Below are 26,114 nucleotides of genomic sequence, written 5' to 3' on the forward strand. Positions count from 1 at the left end.
CCAGATCTCAGCCTCCCGTTGATTGCAGGGTCTTTGTACAAACATGTGAAATGGAGCCTCATCCAGCTGGGATTACTGATAGTAGAAGTAGCTGTTATTTGCCCCTGTATCTGTATGATAAACCCGTTTCTCTATTATTACAAATAGAAAACAATTTTCAAACAAATTGCCCTATCGCATTGATTATATGGATGTTCAAACCTGGGCTGGACAACATGTCATAATTACATTTGCTTTTGGAATTAAGGGCTGGATATATTTTGTGTCTGAAGAAAAAGAATAAAATAAATTGAGACAAGAAAAAAATAAAAAAAGACAAGAAAAAAATGATCTCAGAATACAAATTGCTTCATTTTCTTGATTGTTGTATATGACATACTTAGTCATAATAGTGGCAGAGTAAGGCATCAGTTTTGTTTTTTCAAGAGTGATCCTATATCTTGGATATGACACAAAAAACAACCAAAAGACTTCATAAAAATTAAAATCTTTTTGTGTTTTAAAGGACACTATTAAAGTGGAAAGACAACCCACAGAATAGGATAAAATGTTTGCAGACTATATATCTGAGTAGGATCTAATTAATATTCATTCTATATTTTAAAAAACTGGAGGGTAGTGGCATGCCCAGGCTGCAGTACGGTGGCACAATCATAGCTCACTGCAACCTCAAACTCCTGGGCTTAAGTGATATTCCTGCCTCCTGAGTAGTGGGGACTACAGGCATGTCACCACTAATTTTTTTTTTTTTTTTTTTTTTTTTTTTAGCACCCAGCTATTTTTTGTGTGTGTGGAGATAAGGCCTTGCTATGTTGCCCAGGCTGGTCTTGAACTCTTGGCCTGAAGCAGCCCTCCCACCTCGGCCTCTTAAAGTGCTAAGATTACAGGCATAAGCTAATAATGTACTCAACTCATTCTACAAGAACCCTTACAACTCAATAACAAAAGATAAAAACAACCCAATTAAAAAAAAAATGTGGGCAGAGAATTTGAATAGACATTTCTCCAAAGAAGATACGCAGCTGGCCAAAAGCACATGAAAGATGCTCAACATCACAAAGCAAAACTATAAGGAGATACCACTTCACATCCACTAGGCCGACTAGAATCAAAAGGACATCTAATAAGCAATGACTGGGAGCGTGGGAGGAAGGGGAGGAGCAGAAAAGATAACTATTGAATACTGGGCTTAATATCCAGTGATGAAGTAATATGTATAAAAAATAAAATAGTTTTGGCAATTAAAAAAGTTGCTATAAAAAAAAGCAATGTCAGCCGGGCGCGGTGGCTCAAGCCTATAATCCCAGCACTTTGGGAGGCTGAGATGGGCGGATCACGAGGTCAGGAGATCGAGACCATCCTGGCTAACACGTTGAAACCCCGTCTCTACTCAAAAAAATACAAAAAACTAGCCGGGCGATGTGGCGGGCGCCTGTAGTACCAGCTACTTGGGAGGCTGAGGCAGGAGAATGGCGTTAACCCGGGAGGCGGAGCTTGCAGTGAGCTGAGATCTGGCCACTGCACTCCAGCCTGGACGACAGAGCCAGACTCCGTCTTAAAAAAAAAAAAAAGCAATGTCAAGGATGTACAGAAATTGGAGCCGTCATACATCGCTGGTAGGAAAGTAAAATTGTGCAGCTGTTTTGGAAAACAGTCTGGCAGTTCCTCAAAAAGTTAAACATAGAGTTACATTTGATCTAGCAGTTCCACTCCTACGTATATACCTAAGAGAAATGGAAATCTATGTTCATACAAAAACTTGTACAGGAATGAAAGCAGCATTATTCATAATAGCCATTGACTGGAGAATGAATAAACAAAGTGTGATATATCCATATTCAGGCATTAAAAAGGAATGAAGTACTAACACATGCTATAACATGTATTTTGAAAACATCAGGCTGAGTGAAAGAAGCCAGACAGAAAGGCCATATATTGTATGATTCCATTTATATAAAATTTGCAGAATAGGCCATTGCATAGAGACAGAAAGTATATTGTTGGTTGCCAGAGGATGGAAGGGAGAGAAAAATTGGGAATGACAGATATGGGGTTTCTTTGGGGGTGATGAAATATTCTAGAATTAGATAGTGGTAGTAGTTGTACAACTTTGTGAATATACTAAAAAACACTGAATTGTACACTGTAAAAGGATGAATTGTATGATATATGAATTATATCTCAATTAAAATAAAGCTTCTCACACAGTTATAGAGTGATTCTGTAGAACTTGGTAATTGAGATTTCAGATGAGTAAGAGTCAAATAACAAGTTTGTATCTTAAGTGATTGGGTGATAGTAATGCCAATAACAAGATTGGGGGAGGCACCAGCAGCAGAAGTGGGCCTGGAAATGAAGATAATGAGTTTGGCTAGAAAATATTGATTTTTGGCTGGGTGCGGTGGCTCACTCCTGTAATCCCAACAATTTGGGAGGCCAAGGTGGGCAGATCATTTGAGGTCAGGAGTTCAAGACCAGCCTCACCAACATGGTGAAACCCCATCTCTACTAAAAATACAAAAAAATTAGCTGGGCGTGGTGGTGCATGCCTGTGGTCCCAGCTACTCAGGAGGCTGAGGTGGGAGAATCACTTGAACCCAGGAGGTGGAGTGAGCCGAGATTGTGCCATTGCACTCTACAGCCTGGGCAACAGAGTAAGACTCTGTCTCAAGGAAAAAAAAAAAAGAAAATATTGACTTTTTAGTTGTGTGCGGGCACTAATTGGGGGCTGTTCAGGAAATTTAGGTCTAGACATCAGAAAAGAGACCAGGGTTAAGAGATTTACATTTAGAGTCACTCAGATTTAAGTGATAGCTAAAACCCAGGAGAACTATGAGAGTACTCAGCAAGAAGTTCAGGCGGTAGGGGATTTGAACCAATACGTAGGTTGAAAGAAAAGGAACCTGTGAATCTGGAAAAGAGCATATGTGCTGTAGAAGGAAAGGCAGGATGGAGCAGGGTCTTGAACACCTGCAAAGTCTTGTTCCGCAGGATAAGGGTAAGAGGAGGCCTGAACCCAAAGTCACAGCCTACTAACCATTCTCATTCGCACAAAAACTGTGTTACAACTAGCAGTTTCTGCTTCACCTTGTTTCTTCTGTAGTACTACTGCAGTGGGAACCAGAGAACAAAAAGGTTGATAGCTCACGTCACTTGCAGAAAAGTAGTTCTGTCAAGTCCAGTGGTTGGAAGAGCATCTTGTGTTTAAGTAGGACATTTCAGTCCCAGAAGGCAATTCAGAAATAGAAAGCATCTTAGAGCCCCAAATGGATGGAAGGGATGGTTCTTAAGAGGCTGGCTTTATTCACTGTCTACTCTCAGTTGCACTGGCTTGTAGTGGCTTTCTGTTGCCACAACCAGTAGATGAAAGTGAGCATAAGAGCGCATTGTTTGACAAAGGCCCAAGTTCTTGATACTGTCTTCTTACATAATCCTGCTGGAAAAAAATTCCTTAAACAAAAGCAAAACTTTTGTTTTAATTCAAGTCCCCCCAGAAGACCCCAAATCCCAGAATTCTACAATTAATAAATGTATTGATCAAGAGTGGAAAAACCTTTGTACAAATATGACAGCCTAATAGAATCGTTCTCTCTTTCTTGTCATTCTTGTCTCACTCCTGTTACTCAGGCTGGAGTGCAGTGGCACAATCTCAGTTCATTGCAGTCTCGACTTCCCAAGCTCAGGATTCCTCCCACCTCAGCCTCCCAAGTAGCTGGGACTTGTGCCACCACGCCTGGCTCATTTTTGTATTTTCAATAGAGATGGGGATCTCACTATGTTGCCCAGGCTGGTGTTGAACTCCTGGGCTCAAATGATCTACCCACCTGGGCCTCCCAAAGTGTTGGGATGACAGGCATGAGCCACTGTGCCTGGCCTGTAATAGAATTGCTGGCAGGCTCTTCTTGATAACAGTTTCCAAAGTGGCCAGAACTAGGCTATAGTTTTTGTTATTTTTACTTTTTATTTTTAAAATAATTTTTCTAATCACAGTAAAAATATTGGTAAAAAAAATAAAATTATAAAACAGGAAAAAAGTTAAAATTTGTCACTTTTTTGTGAATATATGTATTAAACTAACACGAAAATTTGAAAGGTGAACTGCAAAATATTAATGGGATTTTCTCTTTTCTTTTGGAGATGGAGTCTCGCTCTGTTGCCCAGGCTGGAGTGCAATGGCACGATCTCGGCTCACAGCAACCTCCGCCTCCTGGGTTCAAGTGATTCTCCTGCCTCAGCCTCTCAAGTAGCTGGGATTATAGGCATCCACGCCGGGCTAATTTTTGTATTTTTAGTAGAGACGGAGTTTTACCATGTTGGCCATGCTGGTCTCGAACTCCTGACCTCAGGTGATCCACCCACCTCGGCCTCCCAAAGTGCTGGAATTATAGGTGTGAGCCACCATGCCTGGCCCTAACAGTATTTTTTAATGAAAATGGAATGCTAGTTCCTTTGCTTTTTAAAAATTATTTTTCTTTCACTAGAAAACAAATCTTACCAGGCCTGGTGGCTCACGCATGTAATCCCAGCACTTTAGGACGCCAAGGCTGGCAGATTGCTTGAGCCCAGGAGTTCTAAATCAGCCTGGGCAACATAGGGATGCCCTGTTTCTATTAAAACTTTTTTTAATGTAAAAATTAAAAAAAAAAAAAAAAACAAATCTCACCGAAAATAACATACAGAGTGTTCTAATACATTTGATTTTTTTTTTTTTGTTATTCCTGAGAAAGAGTCTTGCTCTATCGCCCAGGCTGGAGTGCTGTGGCGTGATCTTGGCTTACTGCAACCTCTACCACCTGGGTTCAAGCAGTTCTCTTGCCTCAGCCTACCGAGCAACCGGGATTACAGGTGTGCACCACCACACCCAGCTAATTTTTGTATTTTTAGTAGAGACAGGATTTCACCAAGTTGGTCAAGCTGGTCTTGAACTCCTGACCTCAAGTGGTCTGCCCACCTCAGCCTCCCAAAGTGCTGGGATTACAGGTGTGAGCCACCATGCCCAGCTTAGTTTCTCTCTTTTTACAAAAGAGAGAAAGTAAGGTAAAAAAAAGCTGATTTGATATGGTCAATCAGTGCTGACTGCTGATTAGTACCCTGGAGATGTGTAATACCAGGAGTCTATTCCCAGCATCTCCCCCTGTAGTTGGAGATTATTTAATTGGTATCAAAGTTAATTATTTATTAGCTTAGGAAATGTGCAAAGTATTTGCCTTCCACTCAGTTTCTGTTGAGCACTTCATAAATTATGAAGCCATTTCATATCCATTATCCTGTTTTAACCTGGTTCAACCCTAAGAGATAGAAAGTTTAGACTTTATCATCTCTGTTTTCCAAATGAAGTGAGAGATGTAGAGAAGTTAAGTGATTTGCTCAAATTCACGTGGTCTCCAAGTGGTGGTACCAGAACTAGCACTCAATCTTGTGACTTTCCTTTTAGTATCTTTCCATTAGACATGCTGTCTTTTGAAGTCTGGTCAGTGCTTCATTGTATGCTTTTTCTTTTAACACAGACTCAAACAAAGGACTTTTTATTCCCTTCCCCAACCGAGAAATAAAGGATTCCCTAAGTACTTCTGCAACTCAGGACAATGGTACACCTGATCAGAAATTAGACACCTTCCCACTGGGGACACAGGTAATGTATTCACTCTCCTGCTGATCTGTTGGCTAGTCAGTGATTAATACTGATAATTCAATAGTCTCTCAATTATTTATGAAGGTCTCAGAGGACTTGTTTGAAGGCATTTTAGACCCTTTTAAAGGAAAGGGCAGGATAGAATGTAGAGTACCTTCTCCATTAATTTCAATCTCCCATTTCCCTCTCTCTCACACTAACCTGTTATCTAATGTCATATATTTATACATATAACTTTAGCATATCTATGACAGGCATTTTGGTCCTCAAACAGGAATGCAACTGTTACAGTTTTTGGCTGGTTTTAAATTTTCTCCTCTCTATCCAGTATCTCCATCTCCTGTTGCCTTGTTTCTTACATTTTCTACCTCTGCCCTTTAATGCTGAGTCTTACATTTAAGGTATGACTTTCGCAAAGCTGCCTCTTCAGTGTAACAAAAAAAGTAAAGTTTAAGGGGTAAAGATGGCATGGAAGTTGTGGGCAATGGGAAGATAGAGATCATGCAAGATGGGGGAGTAGTGAAAAATAAGGTTTTAGTGAAAAAATTGGTGACAGAAGGGATGCAACCATTATGTAAGGCTTGTTTGTGTGAGTGAATATGATACAAGGAGCAGAACTGACTACTTTATATTCACCTGCTCCCTTTCTTTGCTTTTTCTTTGATATATTTATGGATAATAAAATTGTAGAAAATAGCCAGGAGGAGAAAGAAAAGCAGCAAAGGCTCTGATTGATCCATAATTTGGATAATCAAAACTGAATTAGTAAAAAGTACTATTCTTTTCAGTTCGGGTATAGACTACCTTCACCTTTTAAAAAAGATAAGCATTTAATCAGTTTCTTTGTTTTTGGAGATTCTACTTGGGTGACTTAGAAACGATCTTAGTTACCATTTTTTAAAACCATATTGACTTAAGGAAATGGAGACAAAGAGTATTGCAATCTCCAGTTAAATAGCACTTCTTGGATTAAAAAGCAAACAAAAAAAATCTCTGAAATTACTTCTTGAAGTGAGAAAAAAGGAAATTGAATAGTTTGCTGTATCTTTTTAGTTTAAGAATTAAGGAAGTGGGATTTCTTTCTCTCCATGACTACCAAAAAGACACTGAATACTTTAAGATAATTTTTTTAAAAGCAAACCCTAGATGGCTCTCTGTTTTGCTTCAATTCTTGCCTAGTTATGCCTCAGATTAATTTTTAGCCTATTAAAACCCCCTTAGCTATGGTGGTTGTCAGCTTTACCAGACGGTACAATAAGTATGAGAGTCCTTTAAACAGAAAAAGCAAAGTTGGAAAGTGGCCTCATCTACCTTGTATGCTGAGCTATCTAAAGCAGAGAAAGTACAGTCATTGTTTGCTATGTTCTTTACCTCCTAAGGATATTCAAGCAACTCTAGAATCTCCTTGTATTGTGACTGTTTTAAAATAGACTTAAACTGGACCTTTGCTTAAAGGTCTGTTTCCCTAACTTGCAAGGATAGTCTTTCCCATTAACAGGAAAGTATTCTGAACCCCTGGTCTAATAAGCTCACATTTGAACGCACATGGACTTCCTTCTACCTAAACTTTCAAACTTTTTTTAGACACAGGAAGTGGCAAGAAGGGAGATGCCAAGTGACAATCACCATGAAGATGGTAAATATTTTGCTCACTGAGTATTTTCCCCCATACTAATCAGAGAAGTCTGGATGTGATGGGATTTGGGAGATGAAGATGTCTCAATACGGGGGCCCTATTTAGTCAAATAATTTCTGCTTTCGTGAGGGACTGTCCTGGATGATTAGTAACCTGTGGGACTTCTCTGCCTAAAGAGTGGATATTCTGACCTCCTTTGTTCTTGATTTTTTTTGCATTGGCTGACTATTCTTTTTCTTACCTTTCTTGCCTTCTTTTGTATTTATTATTTTTTTATTCATTCATTTGTTTATCTCCACTAGTTTATAAGTTATATGCTTTTTCTATATTTTTAGTATTATTCCCCAAATGATAATATGTATCGTTAACTTACATAATGTTTAAATTGTTAATACCTTAAGTCTTCTTTTACATAATTCAAAAACCTTATAGTACTTTATTTCATTTACTCTTTCCTGACTTATATGTTGTTATTATGAATTTTAATTCTCTATATTTTTAAAGACTTCACAAGATATTATTTTTTTATATAGTCAATGTAGATTTAAATCTATCCATTTATTTACCACTGTTTGCTCACTTCCTTTTTCTTCCCAGGCTTCCCTTCTGATATCATTTTCCTTTCCTTTTAGTGGTACATACTTTAATGTAGGTCTATTAGTGATAAGTTCTTTCAGCTTTTCTTTGTGTGATAATGCCTCTATTTCACTATCATTCTTGAAGGGTATTTTAGATGGGTGTAGATTTCTAGGCAATTCGTTCTCTCTCTCTTTCTTCCCTTCCCACTTCCTTCCTTCCTTTTTTTTTTTTTTTTTTTTTTTTTTTTTTGAGACAGGGTCTCAGTCTGTTGCCCAGGCTAGAGTAGAGTACAATGGCACAATCAGAGCTCATAATAACCTCAAACTTCTGGGCTTAAGCAATCCTCCCACCTCAGCCTCCCAAGTGTTAGGACTACCACCACACCTGGCTAATTAAAAAAAAATTTTTTCAGCCAGGAGCAGTGGCTCATGCCTGTAATCCCAGCACTTTGGGAGGTGGAGGCAGGTGGATCACCTGAGGTCAGGAGTTCGAGACCAGTGTGGCCAACATGGTGAAACTCTGTTTCTACAAAAAATACAAAAATTAGCCAGGCGTGGTGGTGCATGCCTATAATTCCAGCACTTTAGGAGGCTGAGGCGGGTGGATCACTTGAGGTCAGGAGTTGGAGACCAGCCTGGCCAACATGGTGAAACCCCGTCTCTACTAAAAATACAAAAACTAGCTGGGCATGGTGGCACATGCCTGTAATCCCAGTTACTCGGGAGGCTGAGGCACGAGAATTGCTTGCACCTGGGAAGTGGAAGTTGCCAAGAAGCCAAGATTGCACCACTACACTCCAGCCTGGGTGACCGAGTGAGACCCTGTCTCAAAAAAAAAAAAAAAAAAAAAGGAAAAGAATTTGTCTCCAGAATGTTATAGATTATTTACTGTTTACACAAAAGTCCCACATTTTATTAATGGTGGTGGTGTTCCATGTGGAAGTCCTTTCATCACTTTATGCTACCATTAATCAGAATTATAAATCACCTCTTCCTGAGAGGTGTTTCTGGCAGAGAGTATATTCAGTGAACAGAGGTACTCCCAGCTAGGCCACAAAGAATTCTTACCATGTTTTGTTTTTTTCCCTTGGTGGTGTTTAGAGTTCAGACATTACTCGCCTCGTCAGTCCACAGTCCGATCCCCAGAGAAGATGACTAGAGAAGGGTACCAAGTATCTTTTTTGGACAATAAGTCTTCAGGTTCTTCTCCAGAAAAGGAATTGATACCAAAACCTGATACTTTTCAGCTTACCCATGATGCCTCGTTGAGTAAACGCCTGGATGTGGGTGATTCTAGCCAGATCCATCCCTATCAGTTACCTTCAGATGTTGGTCTGGAAAATTATGACAGTCATTATTCTCAAACTCTATCCCTGCATGGAAGTCTTGGTAAAAGGCCTCAGAGAAGCAAGAACTATCAAGAGTACAGCATAAAGCCTTCAAATGACATAAAGGCCACTGCTTCACATTCCTGTGGAGACTTATTGACTTCTCTGTCAAACCCTGACTCCAGCACTAGAAGGCTTTTGAAGCTTAGTTCAGGTAACAGCTTCCTGTCAGTTTACAGCTCTTTTTCATAGGCATGAAGGTAGAAGATATAACTGAAAATTTTGGAATTAACCCTTCTGAAATTGTATTAGCATTTCTTAAGTTGTATTTTAGGGTCACCAGTGGTCCTTGGAACCTCCAGAAATCTATAGGGTATGAGTTTAACATGATATATATATTAGGGAAAATTTGTAGGAAAGTGAGCATCACAGCTACTTGCTATTTTAGTTAAGTAGCATCCCAGGACATCTAGTCTTTACTCACAGTCACTTCTATTCTGAGTTACTTTCAGAAGAAGTTAGTTTCAGGTCGGGCACGGTGGCTCATGCCCGTAATCCCAGCACTTTGGGAGGCTGAGCCGAGCGGATCATGAGGTCAGGAATTCAACACCAGCCTGGCCAACATGGTAAAACCCCATCTCTACCAAAAATACACACACACACACACACACACGCACTCACAAAAATAGCTGAGCATGGTGGCATGCACCTGTAATCCCAGCTACTCAGGAGGCTGAGAGGCAGGAGAATTGCTTGAATCTGGGAGGCAGAGGTTGCAGTAAGCCAAGATCAGGCCATTGCACTCCATGGGCAACAGAGCAAGACTCTGTCTTGAAAACAAAAACAAAAGTTAGTTTCAGAGTTAGTGACAGAGATCACTCTTCTGTTATTTATTCAACCAAACTCATTGAACACCTACAGTGTCCCAGACACTGTTCTAACTCTGGAGATAAAGTAGCAAACAAAATAAAGTTCCATGTATATTTTACCATAATAAGAAGACAATCCCTACTTTCATGGAGCTTATATTCTCATGGGATAAGACACATGATAAACATTTTAACATGTAAATATATGTCAGGTTATGGTAAGTGCTGTGGAAAAAATTATATAAGGGCATAGAGCATGATAAGGAGGAGGTGATGCTTTAGACAGAATGGTCCAGAAAGCTGCTCTGATGAGGCACCATAAAAGTAGAGACTTGAATGAGTGTAAGCCATGTGGGTCTGGGAGGAGAACTTTCTAGACAGTGGGAATAAATGCAAAAGTCCTGAGGCTGGAACATACTTTTCATGTTCCAGGAACCTCAGGGAGGCCAGTGTGGCCGCAGCAAAGAAAGTAGAGTGTATAGCTGAAGTAAGAAAGATGCCAGACTTTTATTCTGGGTGAGATCAGGAGGAGTTGGAGGGTTTGTAGCAAGGGAGTGATGTGATCTCACTTAAGAATTACTGTGGATGTCGGGTTGAGAATAGACTATGGGGAGCAGGGTAGAATTTTTTTTTTAAATGCTTTAAGAGATTGGAATCAGCGTAACAGATAATGATGGCTTGGGCTAGACAGAGAGCGGTGGAGGTGGTGAGAAGTAGTCAGATTCTGAATATGTTCTGAAGATGACACTCCATGGTTTGCTGATGGATCCAGGATGAAGTGTGGGAGAAAGGGTTAACGATGATTCTGTGGTTTTGAGTCTGAATAACTAGAAGAACAGAGCTTTCATTTACTAAGATGGAAAAGAATGGGAGATACAGATTTTAAGATAAATATCAAGAGTTGGGTTTTAGACATCTTAAGTTTCAGGTGCCTTATTAAAACTTTCCAGAGATGCCAATTTGGTAATTGGACATACTAGTGCAGAGTTTAGGGAAGAAGGTATGGCTGGAAATATAAATTTGGAGATTATAAGTGTATGGGTGACAATAAAACTGTGAGACTGGGTGAAATCTCACTGAAAGAGTAAATATAGATAGAAAAGGGATCTGAGGACTGGTCCTGAGCCCTCCAACAATTAGAAGTAGATAAAGAGAAACCATCATGGAGAGTGAGAAAGCAGCAGCCAGTAAGATAGAGGGGAAAAAACCAAGAGGAAGTGATATCCTGGAAGCTAAGTGAAGAATGTGTTTCAAGAATGAGGGAGTCATCAATGCTAGGTCAAATGCTTCTTCTGATAGGGAGGGAGGGAGCCTGGGACTGAGAAGTGATTACGGTATTTGGCAATGAAGAAGACATTAGTGAACAGCTTCAGGGCATGCATAAGAATGAAAGCCTCACTGAGGTGAATTCAAGAAAAAATTGGAAGCAAGGCAGTAGAGTTATTGAATATAGACAACCCTTGTGTTAGTCTGTTCTCACACTGCTAATAAAGACATACCCAAGACAGGGTAATTTATAAAGGAAAGAGGTTTAATTGACTCACAGTTCCACATGGCTGGGGAGGCCTCACAATCATGGCAGAAGTTGAATGAGAAGCAAAGTCATGTCTTACATGGTGGCAGGCAAGAGAGCTTGTGTAGGGAAACTCCCCTTTATAAAACCATCAGATCTCGTGAGACTTACTGTCACCAAGAACAGCATGGGAAAGACCCACCCCCATGATTCAGTTACTTCCCACCAGGTAGTAACTGGTCATGTGGGAATTATGAGAGCTACAATTCAAGATGAGATTTGGTTGGGGACACCGCCAACCCATATCAACCCCTTCAAGGAGTTTTGCAGTAAAAGGAAGCAGAGAAATGGAACTGTAGCTGAAGAGGGGATGGGGTCAAGGAGATCCTGGTAGAAATGATCTAGTGGAGGGAAAACTGATGATGCCAGGGAGAAAAGGGACCATTATAAAAAATGGAATCCAGTCCACCAGTGGAGAGGCTGGCTTTAAATAAAAGCACAGATAGTTCATCTATTGTAATAAGAAGGAAGGCAGAGAATTTATTAATACAAATACAAGAGAGTTGGTAGATTTAATGGTGTGATCACGTAGATGTTTTCTTTGATTGCCTCTCAGTAAAATAAAGGAGGTTGGCACCTGGGAGTAAGAAGGGAAGAGAAGGTGTTGGAAGTTTGAAAAGAGATATGAAATATTTGTCTCAGAGAATAGAAGAGTAAATTGGCCAAAGTATTATATTAGGAGAGGCCGGGCACAGTGGCTCACGCCTGTAATCCCAGCACTTTGGAAGGCTAAGGCCAGCAGATCACTTGAGGCCAGGAGTTCAAGACCAGCATGGCCAAGATGGTAAAACCCCATCTCTACTAAAAATACAAAAATTAGCTGGGCGTGGTTGTGCCTGCCTATAGACCCAGCTACTCAGGAGGCTGGGGCAGGAGAATATCTTGAACCCGGGAGGCAGAGGTTACAGTGAGCCGAGATTGTGCCACTGCACTCCACCCTGGTCAACAGAGCGAGACTCTTAAAAAAAAAAAATAGAAGGACTGGGCACCACTAAGGGCACAGTTACAATAGTGGTCATGAGTTTAAAGTTAGAAAGGTCAGAACAGATGCGTTTCGTTCTCCAGCTGTGTTCCCCTGCTCTGGTGTAGGCTTGGAATATGTGGACAGTTGGATTTAACCGGAGTTGGAGTTTTGTCAAAGAGTTGATGTATGCTAGGGAGTGGTTATTATGACCCTTGGACTACAGGCCAGGTATGGATAGAAGTGAGACATGAGGGAGTCAAAGGGCAGGTTCATCTCTAAGCCTGTTTCCTCCACAGATCTGTATGCCACAACCCATTTCAACAGTGACCCTGCTCTACTCGTCAATGTAGAGCAACAATTATCTACCAGCCTCGGTGATTTAACACCAGCACATGGTTCTGTCCCAAACAATGCTGTCCTGGGAAACAGGACAACTCCTCTGCGGACACTGCTGTTGTCTCCTGGGACTTCAGAAGACAGAAAGATTTTTACTAAGAGGTCATTAAGCCCATCGAAGAGAGGATTCAAATGGAAGGACAATATCCTTGCCAACCTGAATCTAAAGCATGGTTTCCAAGACGCTACAGGCAGCGAGGCAAGTATTGGCTTGTTTGTGTTTGTGCAAGAAACATGTCAGGTTGAAGACCAAAATGAGGGTTCTGTTGGGAGTGGAGGTGGTTCTGACCAACAGGGCTAGAAATTCAAAGAGATTTTTAGAGGCTGGTGGCTAATGCTGCCAAGCTAATGTCTATTGAACCTTCTGCTCTTGGGAAAGTCATTCCCCCACTGCTGCCATTTTCTCACTTATATCACAGGGAGAACTGTCCCTGATCTACTTCCAGCTGAAGATTGAACTCTGTAGCATCTATGTTTACAGTCTCATCATATTTACACATTTGCTTCAGCCGCACATGAAATAGTTCTTATAAAAGCATTGCTTCAGGCTGGGCACAGTGTCTCACACCCATAATCCCAGCACTTTGGGAGGCTGAGTGGGTGGATCACCTGAGGTCAGGAGTTCAAGACCAGCCAGGCCAACATGGCAAAACCCCATCTCTACTAAAAAATACAAAAATTAGCTGGGTGTGGTGGCACGCACCTGTAGTGCCAGCTACTCTACTCAGGAGGCTGAGGCAGGAGACTCACTTAAACCCTGGAGGTGGAGGTTGCAGTGAGCCGAGATTGCACCACTACACTCCAGCCTGGGTGACAGAGTGACTCAGTTTCATAAAAAATAATAATAATAATAAAAGCATTGCTTTGCTTTTCTGTCTAGAAGTTAAAACGATTTAAATTTTTTTTCCAATGTAGCAGCAAACAGAAGATGAATTAGATTATCCAAGGGATTTTTAGCTGAAAGTAGTTCAGAGAATGAATGAAAAATCAAGAACCATTCCCATATAAACAGTATACATGTAATTCATTTTATAAAATATCCTAGTGACTGGGCGCGGTGGCTCACACCTGTAATCCCAGCACTTTGGGAGGCCAAGGCAGGCAGATCACGTAAGCCAGGAGTTTTTGACCAGCCTGGTCAACTTGGCAAAACCCTGTCTCCACTAAAAATACAAAAATTAGCTGGACATGGTGGTACACACCTGTTATCCCAGCTACTTGGGTGACTGAGTCATGAGAATTGCTTGAACCTGGGAGGCAGAGGTTGCAGTGAACTGAGATCATGCAACTACAGTCCAGCCTGGGCAATAGAGCAAGACCCTATCTCAATAAATAAATAAATAAATAAATAAATAAATAAATAAATAAAATATAGAATTAGCCAGGCACGGTGGTGCACACCTGTAGTTCCAGCTATTCCAGAAGCTGGAGTAGGAGGATCACTTGAGCCTGGGAGTTCAAGGCTACAGTGTGCCAAGATCACACCATTGCACACCAGCCTGGGTACAGAGCTAGACCCTGTCTTAAATAAAATATTATAGAAGATTTATGTTTATTATATATTAATATATTAAATATAAGCTTACTTTGAGTTATAATTTTTTATATTACTCCCCAATTTATTTTATAAAATATAATACTATATATATATATTTTTTTGAGACAGAGTCTCACTCTGTCGCCCAGGCTGGAGTGCAGTGGCCGGATCTCAGGTCACTGCAAGCTCCGCCTCCCGGGTTCACGCCATTCTCCTGCCTCAGCCTCCTGAGTAGCTGGGACTACAGGCGCCCGCCACCTCACCCGGCTAGTTTTTTTGTATTTTTTAGTACAGACGGGGTTTCACCATGTTAGCCAGGATGGTCTCGATCTCCTGACCTTGTGATCCACCCACCTCAGCCTCCCAAAGTGCTGGGATTACAGGCATGAGCCACCAGGCCTGGCCTGAAATTTTCTATTAAAATTTATCATACAAGATACTGTTACCTTTGAAATTATCCTTGAATATCTTATGTTTTTGTCTTGGACATAAATAATATTATGCTACTCAAATCCAAACTGAAAGATGAAATCATCTTTTTTTTTTTTTTTTTTTGAGACGGCATCTGCAGTAGCACGATCTCGGCTCACTGCAAGCTCCGCCTTCCGGGTTCACACCATTCTCCTGCCTCAGCCTCCCGAGTAGATGCAACTACAGGCACCCGCCACCACACCCAGCTAATTTTTTTTTTGTATTTTTAGTAGAGATGGGGTTTCACCATGTTAGCCAGGATGGTCTCGATCTCCTGACCTTGTGATCCACCCACCTCAGCCTCCCAAAGTGCTGGGATTACAGGCATGACCACTGCACCCAGCCGAAATCATCTTTCTTTTTCACTTTTTTTTTTTTTTTTTTTTTTTTTTTTTGAGACGGAGTCTTGCTCTGTCGCCTGGGCTGGAGTGCAGTGGCCGGATCTCAGCTCACTGCAAGCTCCGCCTCCCGGGTTCACGCCATTCTCCTGCCTCAGCCTCCCGAGTAGCGGGGACTACAGGCGCCCGCCACCTCGCCCGGCTAGTTTTTTTTTGTGTTTTTAGTAGAGACGGGGTTTCACTGTGTTAGCCAGAATGGTCTCGATCTCCTGACCTCGTGATCCGCCCGTCTCGGCCTCCCAAAGTGCTGGGATTACAGGCTTGAGCCACCGCGCCCGGCCTCTTCTTCACTTTTTAAGTAGTCTAGGCTAGGCACGGTAGCCCACGCCTGTAATCCCAACACTTTGGGAAGCCGAGGCAGGCAGATCACAAGGTCAGGAGTTGGAGACCAGCCTGGCCAATATGGTGAAATCCCGTCTCTACTAAAAATACAAAAATTAGCCGGGCATGGTAGCACATGCCTGTCCCAGCTACTTGTGAGGCTGAGGCAGAAGAATCGCTTGAACCCGGGAGGCAGAGAGATTGCAGTGAGCCCAGATCGCACCAGTGCACTCCAGCCTGGGCAACAGAGCGAGACTCCGTCTCCAAAAAAAAAAAAAAATTAAAAAAAAAAAAAGTCTAAATGTCTACATTCTTACTTCCCTTATTGTATAAGAATGACAAATGGTTGGGTTTTTTGTTTGTTTGTTTTTCCTTTTTTTTTTTTTTTCTCTTGAGCCTCTCTTTAGTGACCTGGGTAGTTTGCACGGTTTGCCTGGAAACCACAGTCCCCCAATCTCTGCCAGAACCCCCCATGTGGCCACTGTCCTCAGACAGCTCCTGGAGCTTGTGGATAAGCACTGGAATGGCTCTGGCTCCCTCCTCCTGAACAAGAAGTTTCTTGGTGAGTGAGTGCATTCTCTGTCCCTAGAGAGGAGCTGGACTTTACCTCTACTCTGTGTTCTGCTAAAAACCACTTAGCCCACTTCACTTGCAAGGAAAGTTGTTCTCATGATCACATCCTAAAACATCTCAGAAACACCATAGTTAACAAATCTGCATTTTTCTCATATTCTTCTTCATTATTTTTTAAAAGCAGCACCTTTTCTAATTGTTTTGTAACGATTGTTTTGTTCCTCCTGTGAATATTTGGTAGTCTTTGGTAATTATTAGAGTAACCAGATATATAAATTAATGACTACATTAATTTTTTAAAAGATTTTGTGATCCTTGTGAAAGTGCCAATAATGAATATAACAGAAATTGGGTTTGATCATCAGAGTTTTGAGATGACTGTTAGAATGTTATGATTTGAAAAACTCGAATGAGTAAATGACCTGGACTCTCTTTAGGGTTCGTTTTTTAGAAACATGGGAGAAAACAGTTTTGCAAATGTTGGCTTCATGCATTTATTTGTTGTTATTTTCTTTTTGATGCTTAACATGTTTATTGGCTATTTAATAGAAGAATAATTAAGGAAATTTTGTTGGTGGTAAAATAAGTAAAAACTAGAAGCTTGGCTGGGTACGGTGACTAACGCCTGTAATCCCAGCACTTTGGTAGGCTGAGGTGGGTGGATCGTGAGGTCAGGAGTTGGAGACCAGCCTGGCCAGCATGATAAGATCCCGTCCTTACTAAAAATACACAAATTAGCTGGGCATGGTGGTGTGCACCTGTAATCCCAGCTACTCGGGAGGCTGAGGTAGGAGAGTTGCTTGAACCTGGGAGGTGGAGTTTGCAGTGAGCCGAGATCGTGCCATGGCACTCCAGCCTGGGCAACAGAGCAAGACTCTGTCTCAGAAACAAACAAACAAATGAAAAAAACAAAAAAACTAGAAACTTGAAAGTGGTTTGGGGTTAAAAAAAACTTTAAAAAATGTCTGAAGGGACATCCAGAAGAAGAAATCCTAATACAGTTATTTTCCTTCTCATATTGACCTATTGTTCCCATTTTGTAGGAAATTATCCCCAGGACCACTAATCAATGACTAAGGAATCATGCACTCACAAGGGGCTGCTGTTGTTTCTCCACAGAGGATGTAGGATATAATTTCTTATCCTCTTAAAAACACCTCTTTCTGCCACTTACTAAGTTCTGGTAAAAAGAAGATACTAGATTACCCTATTTGATCCAGAGAGCTGGTAGTTACTGACTAGGAATGCTGTGCTTTAGCTTTTAAGATTGGCCCGTGTGCCCATCCTGAATTTTTGGCAGGTCCTGCCCGAGATTTGCTTCTGTCTTTGGTAGTCCCGGCTCCTTCTCAGCCGAGGTGTCGCTCACATCCTGAAGACACGACGAAAGCCTTCTGCAGGAGGGAGCTTGAACTGAAGGAGGCTGCGCAGCTGGTCCCTAATGACATGGTATGCCCCTCTCATCTCCCTTTAGAAAAGGACAGAGCAGCAGGACTACAACGTCTCTGTGCCCTAACGATCAGCATCACCATGAACACCTAACCAAAATATGGAAAAAGTCTGGGCACAGCAGGAATACAAAACTTGCTAGGACAGGGACAACTTGGAGGTTCTGCAGGGATGACTCCCTCATCCTAACCCTAATCCAAAAATTCTAAAGAAAGACTTGAAATAAGAAAAAACAAACAAAAATTCCAAAAAATTCTAAGTGGAAATGTTTAGGATAATGTTCTTGAAGGTTATGGTTTGATCCCAGTGAATGTATCTCGGATTGTCTTTCCTCTCTTCTAAGGGAGCTGAGAGCCCTGAACCAGGGGCCAGGGGCCGGGGGCCATTCTAGAGCATCAGCCTGCTGGCTCTAGGAGAAGCAGCAGCAACTCGTATCCCCATCTTTTTTCCTTTTTCTCTTCTCTTCTCTTCTCTTCTCTTCTCTTCTCTTCTTTCTTTTCTCTTCTCTTCTCTTCTCTTCTCTTCTCTTCTCTTCTCTTCTCTTCTCTTCTCTTCTCTTCTCTTTTCTTTTCTTTTCTTTTCATAAGGCAGAGTCTTGCTCTGTTTCCCAGCCTCGAGTGCAGTGGCACAATCTCGGCTCACTGCAACCTCTGCCTCCTGGGTTCAAGCAATTCTCCCTGCCTCAGCCTCCCAAGTAGCTGGGATTACAGGTGCCCACCACCACGCCTGGCTAATTTTTGTATTTGTAGTAGAGGCAGGGTTTCGCCATGTTGGCCGAGGTGGTCTCAAACTCCTGACCTTAGGTGATATGCCCACCTTAGCCTCCCAAAGTGCTGGGATTACAGTCATGAGCCACTGTATCCGGCCAGGCTTTTTCTTTCTTTCTTTTTTTTTTTTTTGAGATGGAGTCTCACTCTATCACCAGGCTGGAGTGCAATGGTGCTATCTTGGCTCACTGCAACCTCCGCCTCCCAGGTTCAAGCGATTCTCCTGCCTCAGCCTCCCAAGTTGCTGGGACTATAGGCACACGCCACCATGCCCAGCTAATTTTTGTATTTTTAGTAGAGACGGGGTTTCACCATGTTGGCCAGAATGGTCTCGATCTCTTGACCTCATGATCTGCCTGCCTCAGCCTCCCAACGTGCTGAGATTACAGACGTGAGCCACTGCACCCGGCCTCAGCCGCCTTTTCTTAACATTAGAGGATTTTCAAACACCAAGTTCAGTTCTAGAAACTTTAGATAGATGATAGATGACTAAGAATGCTGGCCACTTGTCAAAATGACCATTTGTTCTGCAAGAGTAGTAGATAACTCTTAAGAAAGATTGCTAGTCCATGTAATAAATTTGTTTACTGCATTCGAGCTGTATTTACCAATGAATTAAAAGTCTAGTGAGAAAAAAGATGCTGACTTCCAATCATTTTATCACTAAATAGAGGAAAAGATCTTTCAGTTCTCTAAACACACCTCAGCATGTCAGATTCTTTTATTTTTTATTTTTTGAGACAGATTCTCAGTCTGTCCCCCAGGCTGGAGTGCAATGGCACTATCTCAGCTCACTGCAACCTCTGCCTCCCAGATTCAAGCAATTCTCCTGTCTCAGCCTCCCGAGTAGCTGGGGTTACGGGCACACACCACCACGCCCAGCTAATTTTTTGTATTTTAGTAGAGACGGGGTTTCACCGTGTTGCCCAGGCTGTTCTCGATCTCCTGAGCTCAGGCAATCCACCCACCTCAGCCAAAGTGCTATGATTACAGGCGTGAGCCATCACACCCAACCTAGAATGTCAGATTCTTAATGTATTTGTATTTTGTTTTCTAATCTAAAGGAGAGTTTGAAGCAAAAACTGGTCAGAGTGCTGGAGGAAAACCTCATTTTGTCAGAAAAAATTCAACAGTTGGAGGAAAGTGCTGCCATCTCAATTGTGAGTGGGCAACAATCACATACTTATGGTAAGTTGAGGAAAGCCATGATATATGGGGCCTCGCAAGACAACTGTTTGTTTACAGATGACCAATTTAGTAACCTTCATCATGCTAGCTCACATGGCTGCCTTTGGCCTACTTGGTCATCAGTTTTCCTGGCAGTTAACAGAAACAATCATCTTGCCTCAGAGAATTGTAATGCAGGTGGCTTGAGTTACCAGATGAAGCTCTTGTCAGTGGAAAGCATGTTCAAATATTACTATTGCCATTAATTTTGAGAATGACACATGCTTTCGTGATTGTAACACTAAGAACATGTTCTTTATAGAAAGTTTGGAAAATACCAGGAAAATATAACCCCATGATCCAGCAATAACTTCCATTCGTGTTTTTGGTATATTTTCTTCTACCTCACTTCTCTGTATGTTTTTAACTCCAAATTAAAAATTGTGGATGGGCAGGTGCAGTGGCTCACACCTATAATCCCAGCACTTTGGGAAGACAAAGCAGGAGGATTGACTGAGTCCAGGAGTCTGAGACCAGTCTGAGAAACATAGTGAGAACCCATCTCTACAAAAAATAAGAACTTAGCCAGGCATGGTGGTGTGCACCTATAGAGCCAAAGAGGCTGAAGCAGAAGGATCACTTGAGCCCAGTAGTTCAAGGTTAGAGTAAGCCTTGATCATGCCACTGCAATCCAGCCTGGGCGAATGAGAGACCCTGTCTCAAGAAAAATAATAATAAAAATAGGCCAGGTGCGGTGGCTCATTCCTGTAATTCCAGCACTTTAGGAGGCCAAGGTGGGTGGATCACTTGAGCTCAGGAGTTCAAGACCAGCCTGGCCAACATGGTGAAACCCTGTCTCGACTAAAAATATAAAAATTAGCTGGGCTTGGTGGCAGGTGCCTGTAATCCCAGCTACTCGGGAGGCTGAGGTAGGAGAATTGCTTGAACCCAGGAGGCAGAGGTTGCAGTGAGCTGAGCACTCCAGCTTGGGCAACAGAGCAAGACTCCCTCTCAAATAATAATAATAATAAATAATAATAAAACTGTGTCCTGGTTTTAAAAAAATAATTTACATATAATTAGATGCACACATTTTAAGTTTGATCTCAATCAAAATACAGAACATTTCTAGAAAGTTTCTTCATACCTTTTTATAGTCAGTTTCCCCTACTCTTGACCTCAAATAATCACAGACTCGATTTCTACATCCTAATGTTATTAATTTCATAGTATAGGCATTTCTACAATATCACAAGAGTATACAATATTTATCTGTTTAGTCCTCTAGTTGTTTTTATAATGGTTATATATTTAGAATAAAATGATTTTAAATTATTTCTTTTTTTTTTTTTTTTTTTTTTTTGAGACGGAGTCTTGCTCTGTATCCCGGGCTGGACTGCAGTGGCCGGATCTCAGCTCACTGCAAGCTCCGCCTCCCGGGTTTACGCCATTCTCCTGCCTCAGCCTCCGGAGTAGCTGGGACTACAGGCGCCCGCCACCTCGCCCGGCTAGTTTTTTGTATTTTTAGTAGAGACGGGGTTTCACCGGGTTAGCCAGGATGGTCTCGATCTCCTGACCTCGTGATCCGCCCGTCTCGGCCTCCCAAAGTGCTGGGATTACAGGCTTGAGCCACCGCGCCCGGCTGATTTTAAATTATTTCTAAACATTCAAAAGAAAGACCTGAAGTGAAGGAAAAGATCCTAGAATCAAATACTTTTCTGAGATTAACCTTCTTCCCTTTTGATGGAGCTGAGAGTTCTAATATTTAATATTTATACTATTATAAATAATGCTGCTATTAATGTCTATGTACGGAAATCTTTGTGTACATTTCAGACTATTTTCCTAGGAGACAGTCCTAGAAGCAGAATTAGTGAGTCAAAGGATGGGATATTTTTGAGGCTTTTGTCACATAAATCACTTCCAAGAAAGTTGTTTCAGTTTACACCCACCTCAGCAGTGTACTTGAATACCCCTTTCACTCCACTCTGCCAACACTGGGCATTTTTTCAAAATTTGCCATTGTGATAAGTGAAAAATAATATCCTATTTAAGTCTTAATTGTACTACTTTATTATCAGCATAGTTTAGGTCAGTATTTTAGATACAGTTTGCCCTTGACAGACTAGCTTAGCACCCCTAACAAATTATGGGTACATGGATTTATATGAGGAACTCGATTTTGAAGTTCTGCTATGGAAGCACTGAATTTCCATTATTAAATCTCGGCACTAAATAAATAAATAAATAATTCTCAGCACTATCTGATACTCACAAGCCTGAATAATCAAGCTATCAGTCTCCACTTACCTACTTTGAAATTAAAAGTAGGTATTTGTCCACTAGATACTTACTTTCATTCAGCCAAGAGACCCAGTATACTATTTTGGCTTACTGGTGATAAACAAGCTTTTGTGGCCTTGTTTTCCACCTTCTAGAACCCTCTTACTCAAGATGTGATCCACATTAGTATCACCTGGGAGCTTGCTAAACAAGTGGGGCCTCACCTCAGGCTTACTGCATTAAAATATATTTTTAGCAAGATCCCCAGGTGATTTGTAAGCATATTAAAGTTTAAGGCTGGGCACAGTGGCTCACGCTTGTAATCCCAGCACTTTGGGAGGCCGAGGTGGGTGGATCACCTGAGATCAGGAGTTCGAGACCAGCCTGGCCAACATGGTGAAACACTGTCTCTACTAAAAATACAAAAATTAGCAGGGCGTGGTGGCATGTGCCTATAATCCCAGCTACTCGGGAGGCTGAGGGAGGAGAATTGCTTGAACCTAGGAGGTGGAGGTTGCAGTGAGCTGAGATCAAGCCATTGCACTTCAGCCTGGGCAACAAGAGCGAAACTCCGCCTCAGAAAAAAAAAAAAAAGGTTTAAGAAGCACTATTATAGAAGATTGGCATCATTACAACCACAGTTCCTGTTCTTTTACCTCCTTATTATTGCAGGTAATGGTAGCATATTGGGGAAGCTAGGTATGAGTGTTTTAGGCACAAATTCAGTTTCTACAAGTATTAATTGAGTTATTACTATGTGCCTGACACCATTCTAGATGTTTTCACGTACTACGTAGGGAGTGAAGGATGTACAAAACAAACTAAAATGGAGAATATGGAGTGAGACCCAATATCTATTGACTGCCTATGCTAAGTGAGGGTAGGTGTCTCATTGAATCCTCATAACAGTGCTAAGGAGCAAGATTATTAGCTCTAATAAAAGTCAGAAAAATGAACCAACACATGCAATATTAAGTGGCTGAATTTTAACTCAGATCTGTTGCCAACCCCTGTATTCTTACCACCATATCTCCTATATTCAAGTAAGGAAATGGAGTGTGAAGTTGGGTGCCATGGGGCACTCTCAAGATGTCCATCTGAATACTTATATTCTGCTCAAAGACTAGCAGCTTGGAATCCTTTTCACCCCTGGCTACTGTGCCCTTTGTAGATGATCTTCTGCACAAAAACCAACAGCTGACCATGCAGGTGGCTTGCCTGAACCAGGAGCTTGCCCAGCTGAAAAAGCTGGAGGAGACAGTTGCCATTCTCCATGAAAGTCAGAGGTAGGAGAGGGTCTATCTAGCTTGCTTCTAGAAGCAGATATTTACTCCTTTTGTCTCCTTTGTTTTGCTTGGAAAGTTAATATCTATGCACTTTGCAAGTGAACTCCATTCTGTGTGTAAACCTCCTGTATCTGGCCAGTTAGCTCAGGGATCATAAAAATTACTGCTTCCCAGAACACATCAGGGACCAATCGTCTTTGTTGGCATTGGTGGGTTGCAACACCTTGATAATTAGCTTCTCACTGGATCTGATGGGACCCTTGTTTGTGTCAGTTAACTTTTCTGGGAGGTCAGTACGTACCCCTAAAATCGGCCATCTGGCTCCTCTGGAAAATGCCTGCTATTGGTCACAGAAGACATCAAGAGCACTTGGCAGGGAGTGATAGGGAAAGAACCCAAAGTGTGTTGTTTCCTTCAGAGGAGCTCAACAGCATCAGTCCTTAAAGAACAGCACCCCTGGCCAGGTGTGGGGGCTCACGCCTGTAATCCCAGCACTTTGGGAGGCCAAGGCAGGTGGATCATGAGGTCAAGAGATTGAGACCGTCCTGGCCAACATGGTAAAACTCCGTCTCTACTAAAAATACAAAAATCAGCTGGGCGTGGTGGCACACGCCTGTAGTCCCAGCTACTGGGGAGGCTGAGACAGGAGAATCACTTGAACTCAGGAGATGGAGGTAGCAGCAAGTCAAGATCGTGCCATTGCACTCCAGCCTGTTGACAGAGCGAGACTCCGTCTCAAAAAAAAAAAAAAAAGAGCACCCCCAGGATACAGGCCAGGCAAAAAAAAAAAAGAAAAAGAAAAAATCAGAAGAGACCTCAAGACTATGGCTACATTTAGAGAAGTCCTTGAGATTTTGGCTTGCCAATAATATCCATTTACGAGGACTTTCGCTGCAGTTTAAATATAAGCACTCCATCCCCAAACCTTCAACCTCATACCTCACTTCCTGATTTTCATTTGGTTAGCTTTATATTCAGAGGATTAGACCCAGAACCATTCTGGATTTGTCAGAAAAGCTTTTCATTATAATTATTTCAAACATTACAAAAGTAAAGAAAATAGCATAATACGGTTCTCAAACTTGGGTATGCCTCCAAATTAACTCGAAGGGCGTGTTGAAATGCAGATTGCTGGGCCTCATCCCACAATTTTTAAGTCAGCAGGTCTGGGTTGGGAACTGAACATCTGCATTTCTAATTAGCTTCTGGGTGATGCTATTGCTGCTGGTCTGGGGACCACACTTTGAAAACATTAGGATATATTGCTTTAGTGATGTACAGTCAAAATACTCTCTTTTAAATTAACCAGAAATAATCCTTCTGAAACCATACAGGTTCACTTGTTTTATTTTGCCTTGGATTCTTAGGGAATTTTAAAAATAATTTTGATTTAATCTTGTTTTCATAATTATGTAAAACATTTACACAGTCCCAATGTCAACTTATAGAGTTATTTTATAGAAATAAGATAAATCTGGAAAAATCCAGCTTCCTCTCCTGTCTTTGCTGTCCTTTCCTTCCCTCCCACCATCCTTCTATTGTAGGTGTGGGTGTATATTTGTATTCCTCCATTATTACATAAGAAGACACAGTGTTGCTTTAACATTTCATCTTGAAAATCCATTCATAGTGGTGCATAGAGTTAGTTCTCATTCCTTTTTCTAACTGTATAGTGCTCAGTTGTGTGGATGATATACCACTTATTTAATTAGTCCTCTGTTGATGGACATTTAGTTTAACATATTTTGCCATTAAAGATAGTACTATAATGAATAGTATCATGCATACATTTTTTATTTTCAGCCAGTGTGTGGATGGCTTTTAACATTAGATGGTAATACAGGCCAGGTGCGGTGGCTCGAGCCTGTAATCTGAGCACTTTGGAAGGCCGAGGCAGGTGGATCATTTGAGGTCAGGAGTTTGAGACCAACCTGGCCAACATGGTGAAACCTTGTCTATAATAAAAATACAAAATTAACTGGGTGTGGTGGTGCACACCTGTAATTCCAGCTACTTGGGAGTCTGAGGCAGGAGAATTGCTTGAATCTGGGAGGCGGAGGTTGCAGTTAGCCAAGATCCTGCCATTGCACTCTAGCTGGGCAACAAAAGTGAAACTCTGTCTCAAAAAAAAAAATAATTAGATGGTAATAGAGTTCAATGCTGCCACTGCTAGCACCATTAGTGAATTGTAGTGGCAGGATAGAAGTAGATGTTACGATTTGGGGTAGAAATTAGAGGCTGGATCAGGTGCCAGTGACCCAAGGCTTCTACTTACTTCATCATCAAAGTGCTTTGGAGAGAACAGAACAACCGCTAGCTATATATAAAATGGGAAATGTATTATTGCTTCAGTAAGTCTGGAACATAATCAAATGGAATTGTAATGAAGAAACTGTAGGTCTGCTTTTAAAATAACTCAATCATAAATTGGACAGTTCCTTCTATTTAAAGATGTGACTTCATTTCACATTTGTCTTTGGGAAACATTTTGGGTCTGCATGGTATCTCTCTTGCTTTTATGATTTCATGACTGCCTTTTTCCCCCGGGCCTCAGATCCCTGGTGGTAACTAATGAGTATCTGCTGCAGCAGCTGAATAAGGAGCCAAAAGGTTATTCTGGGAAAGCGCTCCTGCCTCCTGAGAAGGGTCATCATCTGGGGAGATCATCGCCCTTTGGGAAAAGCACATTGTCTTCCTCCTCACCAGTGGCACATGACACTGGTCAGCATCTAATACAGAGCGTCTCGGATGCTGCCCCAGAGCCTGGCTTATGGAGCTAGCATGGAACCCACACCACAGCTTCCCTGGTCCACAGAGGCTCTCACCGCCATTGCCACCAGTATAGTGGTATGTACTCACAAAGATTAAGAAAGAAATGTATTCTGATTA

At 41.6% G+C, this 26,114-nt stretch overlaps 1 protein-coding gene across 1 annotated transcript in view; it reads left to right on the plus strand.

Moving 5' to 3' along the window:
• The window catches only part of LRRC36 (leucine rich repeat containing 36), a 55,001-nt gene extending 28,887 nt beyond the window's left edge, over nucleotides 1-26,114 (plus strand). Inside the window, exons 6-14 of the mRNA XM_007993993.3 lie at nucleotides 5,508-5,632; nucleotides 7,217-7,268; nucleotides 8,948-9,388; nucleotides 12,877-13,175; nucleotides 16,100-16,265; nucleotides 17,577-17,722; nucleotides 19,554-19,677; nucleotides 23,111-23,225; nucleotides 25,780-26,114. Of these exons, the coding sequence (XP_007992184.1) occupies nucleotides 5,508-5,632; nucleotides 7,217-7,268; nucleotides 8,948-9,388; nucleotides 12,877-13,175; nucleotides 16,100-16,265; nucleotides 17,577-17,722; nucleotides 19,554-19,677; nucleotides 23,111-23,225; nucleotides 25,780-26,005 (1,694 nt within the window). The 3' untranslated portion in view covers nucleotides 26,006-26,114. The remainder of the gene's footprint in view (nucleotides 1-5,507; nucleotides 5,633-7,216; nucleotides 7,269-8,947; nucleotides 9,389-12,876; nucleotides 13,176-16,099; nucleotides 16,266-17,576; nucleotides 17,723-19,553; nucleotides 19,678-23,110; nucleotides 23,226-25,779) is intronic.

Source organism: Chlorocebus sabaeus, chromosome 5, assembly GCF_047675955.1.
Source record: "Chlorocebus sabaeus isolate Y175 chromosome 5, mChlSab1.0.hap1, whole genome shotgun sequence".
NCBI lineage: Eukaryota > Metazoa > Chordata > Mammalia > Primates > Cercopithecidae > Chlorocebus > Chlorocebus sabaeus.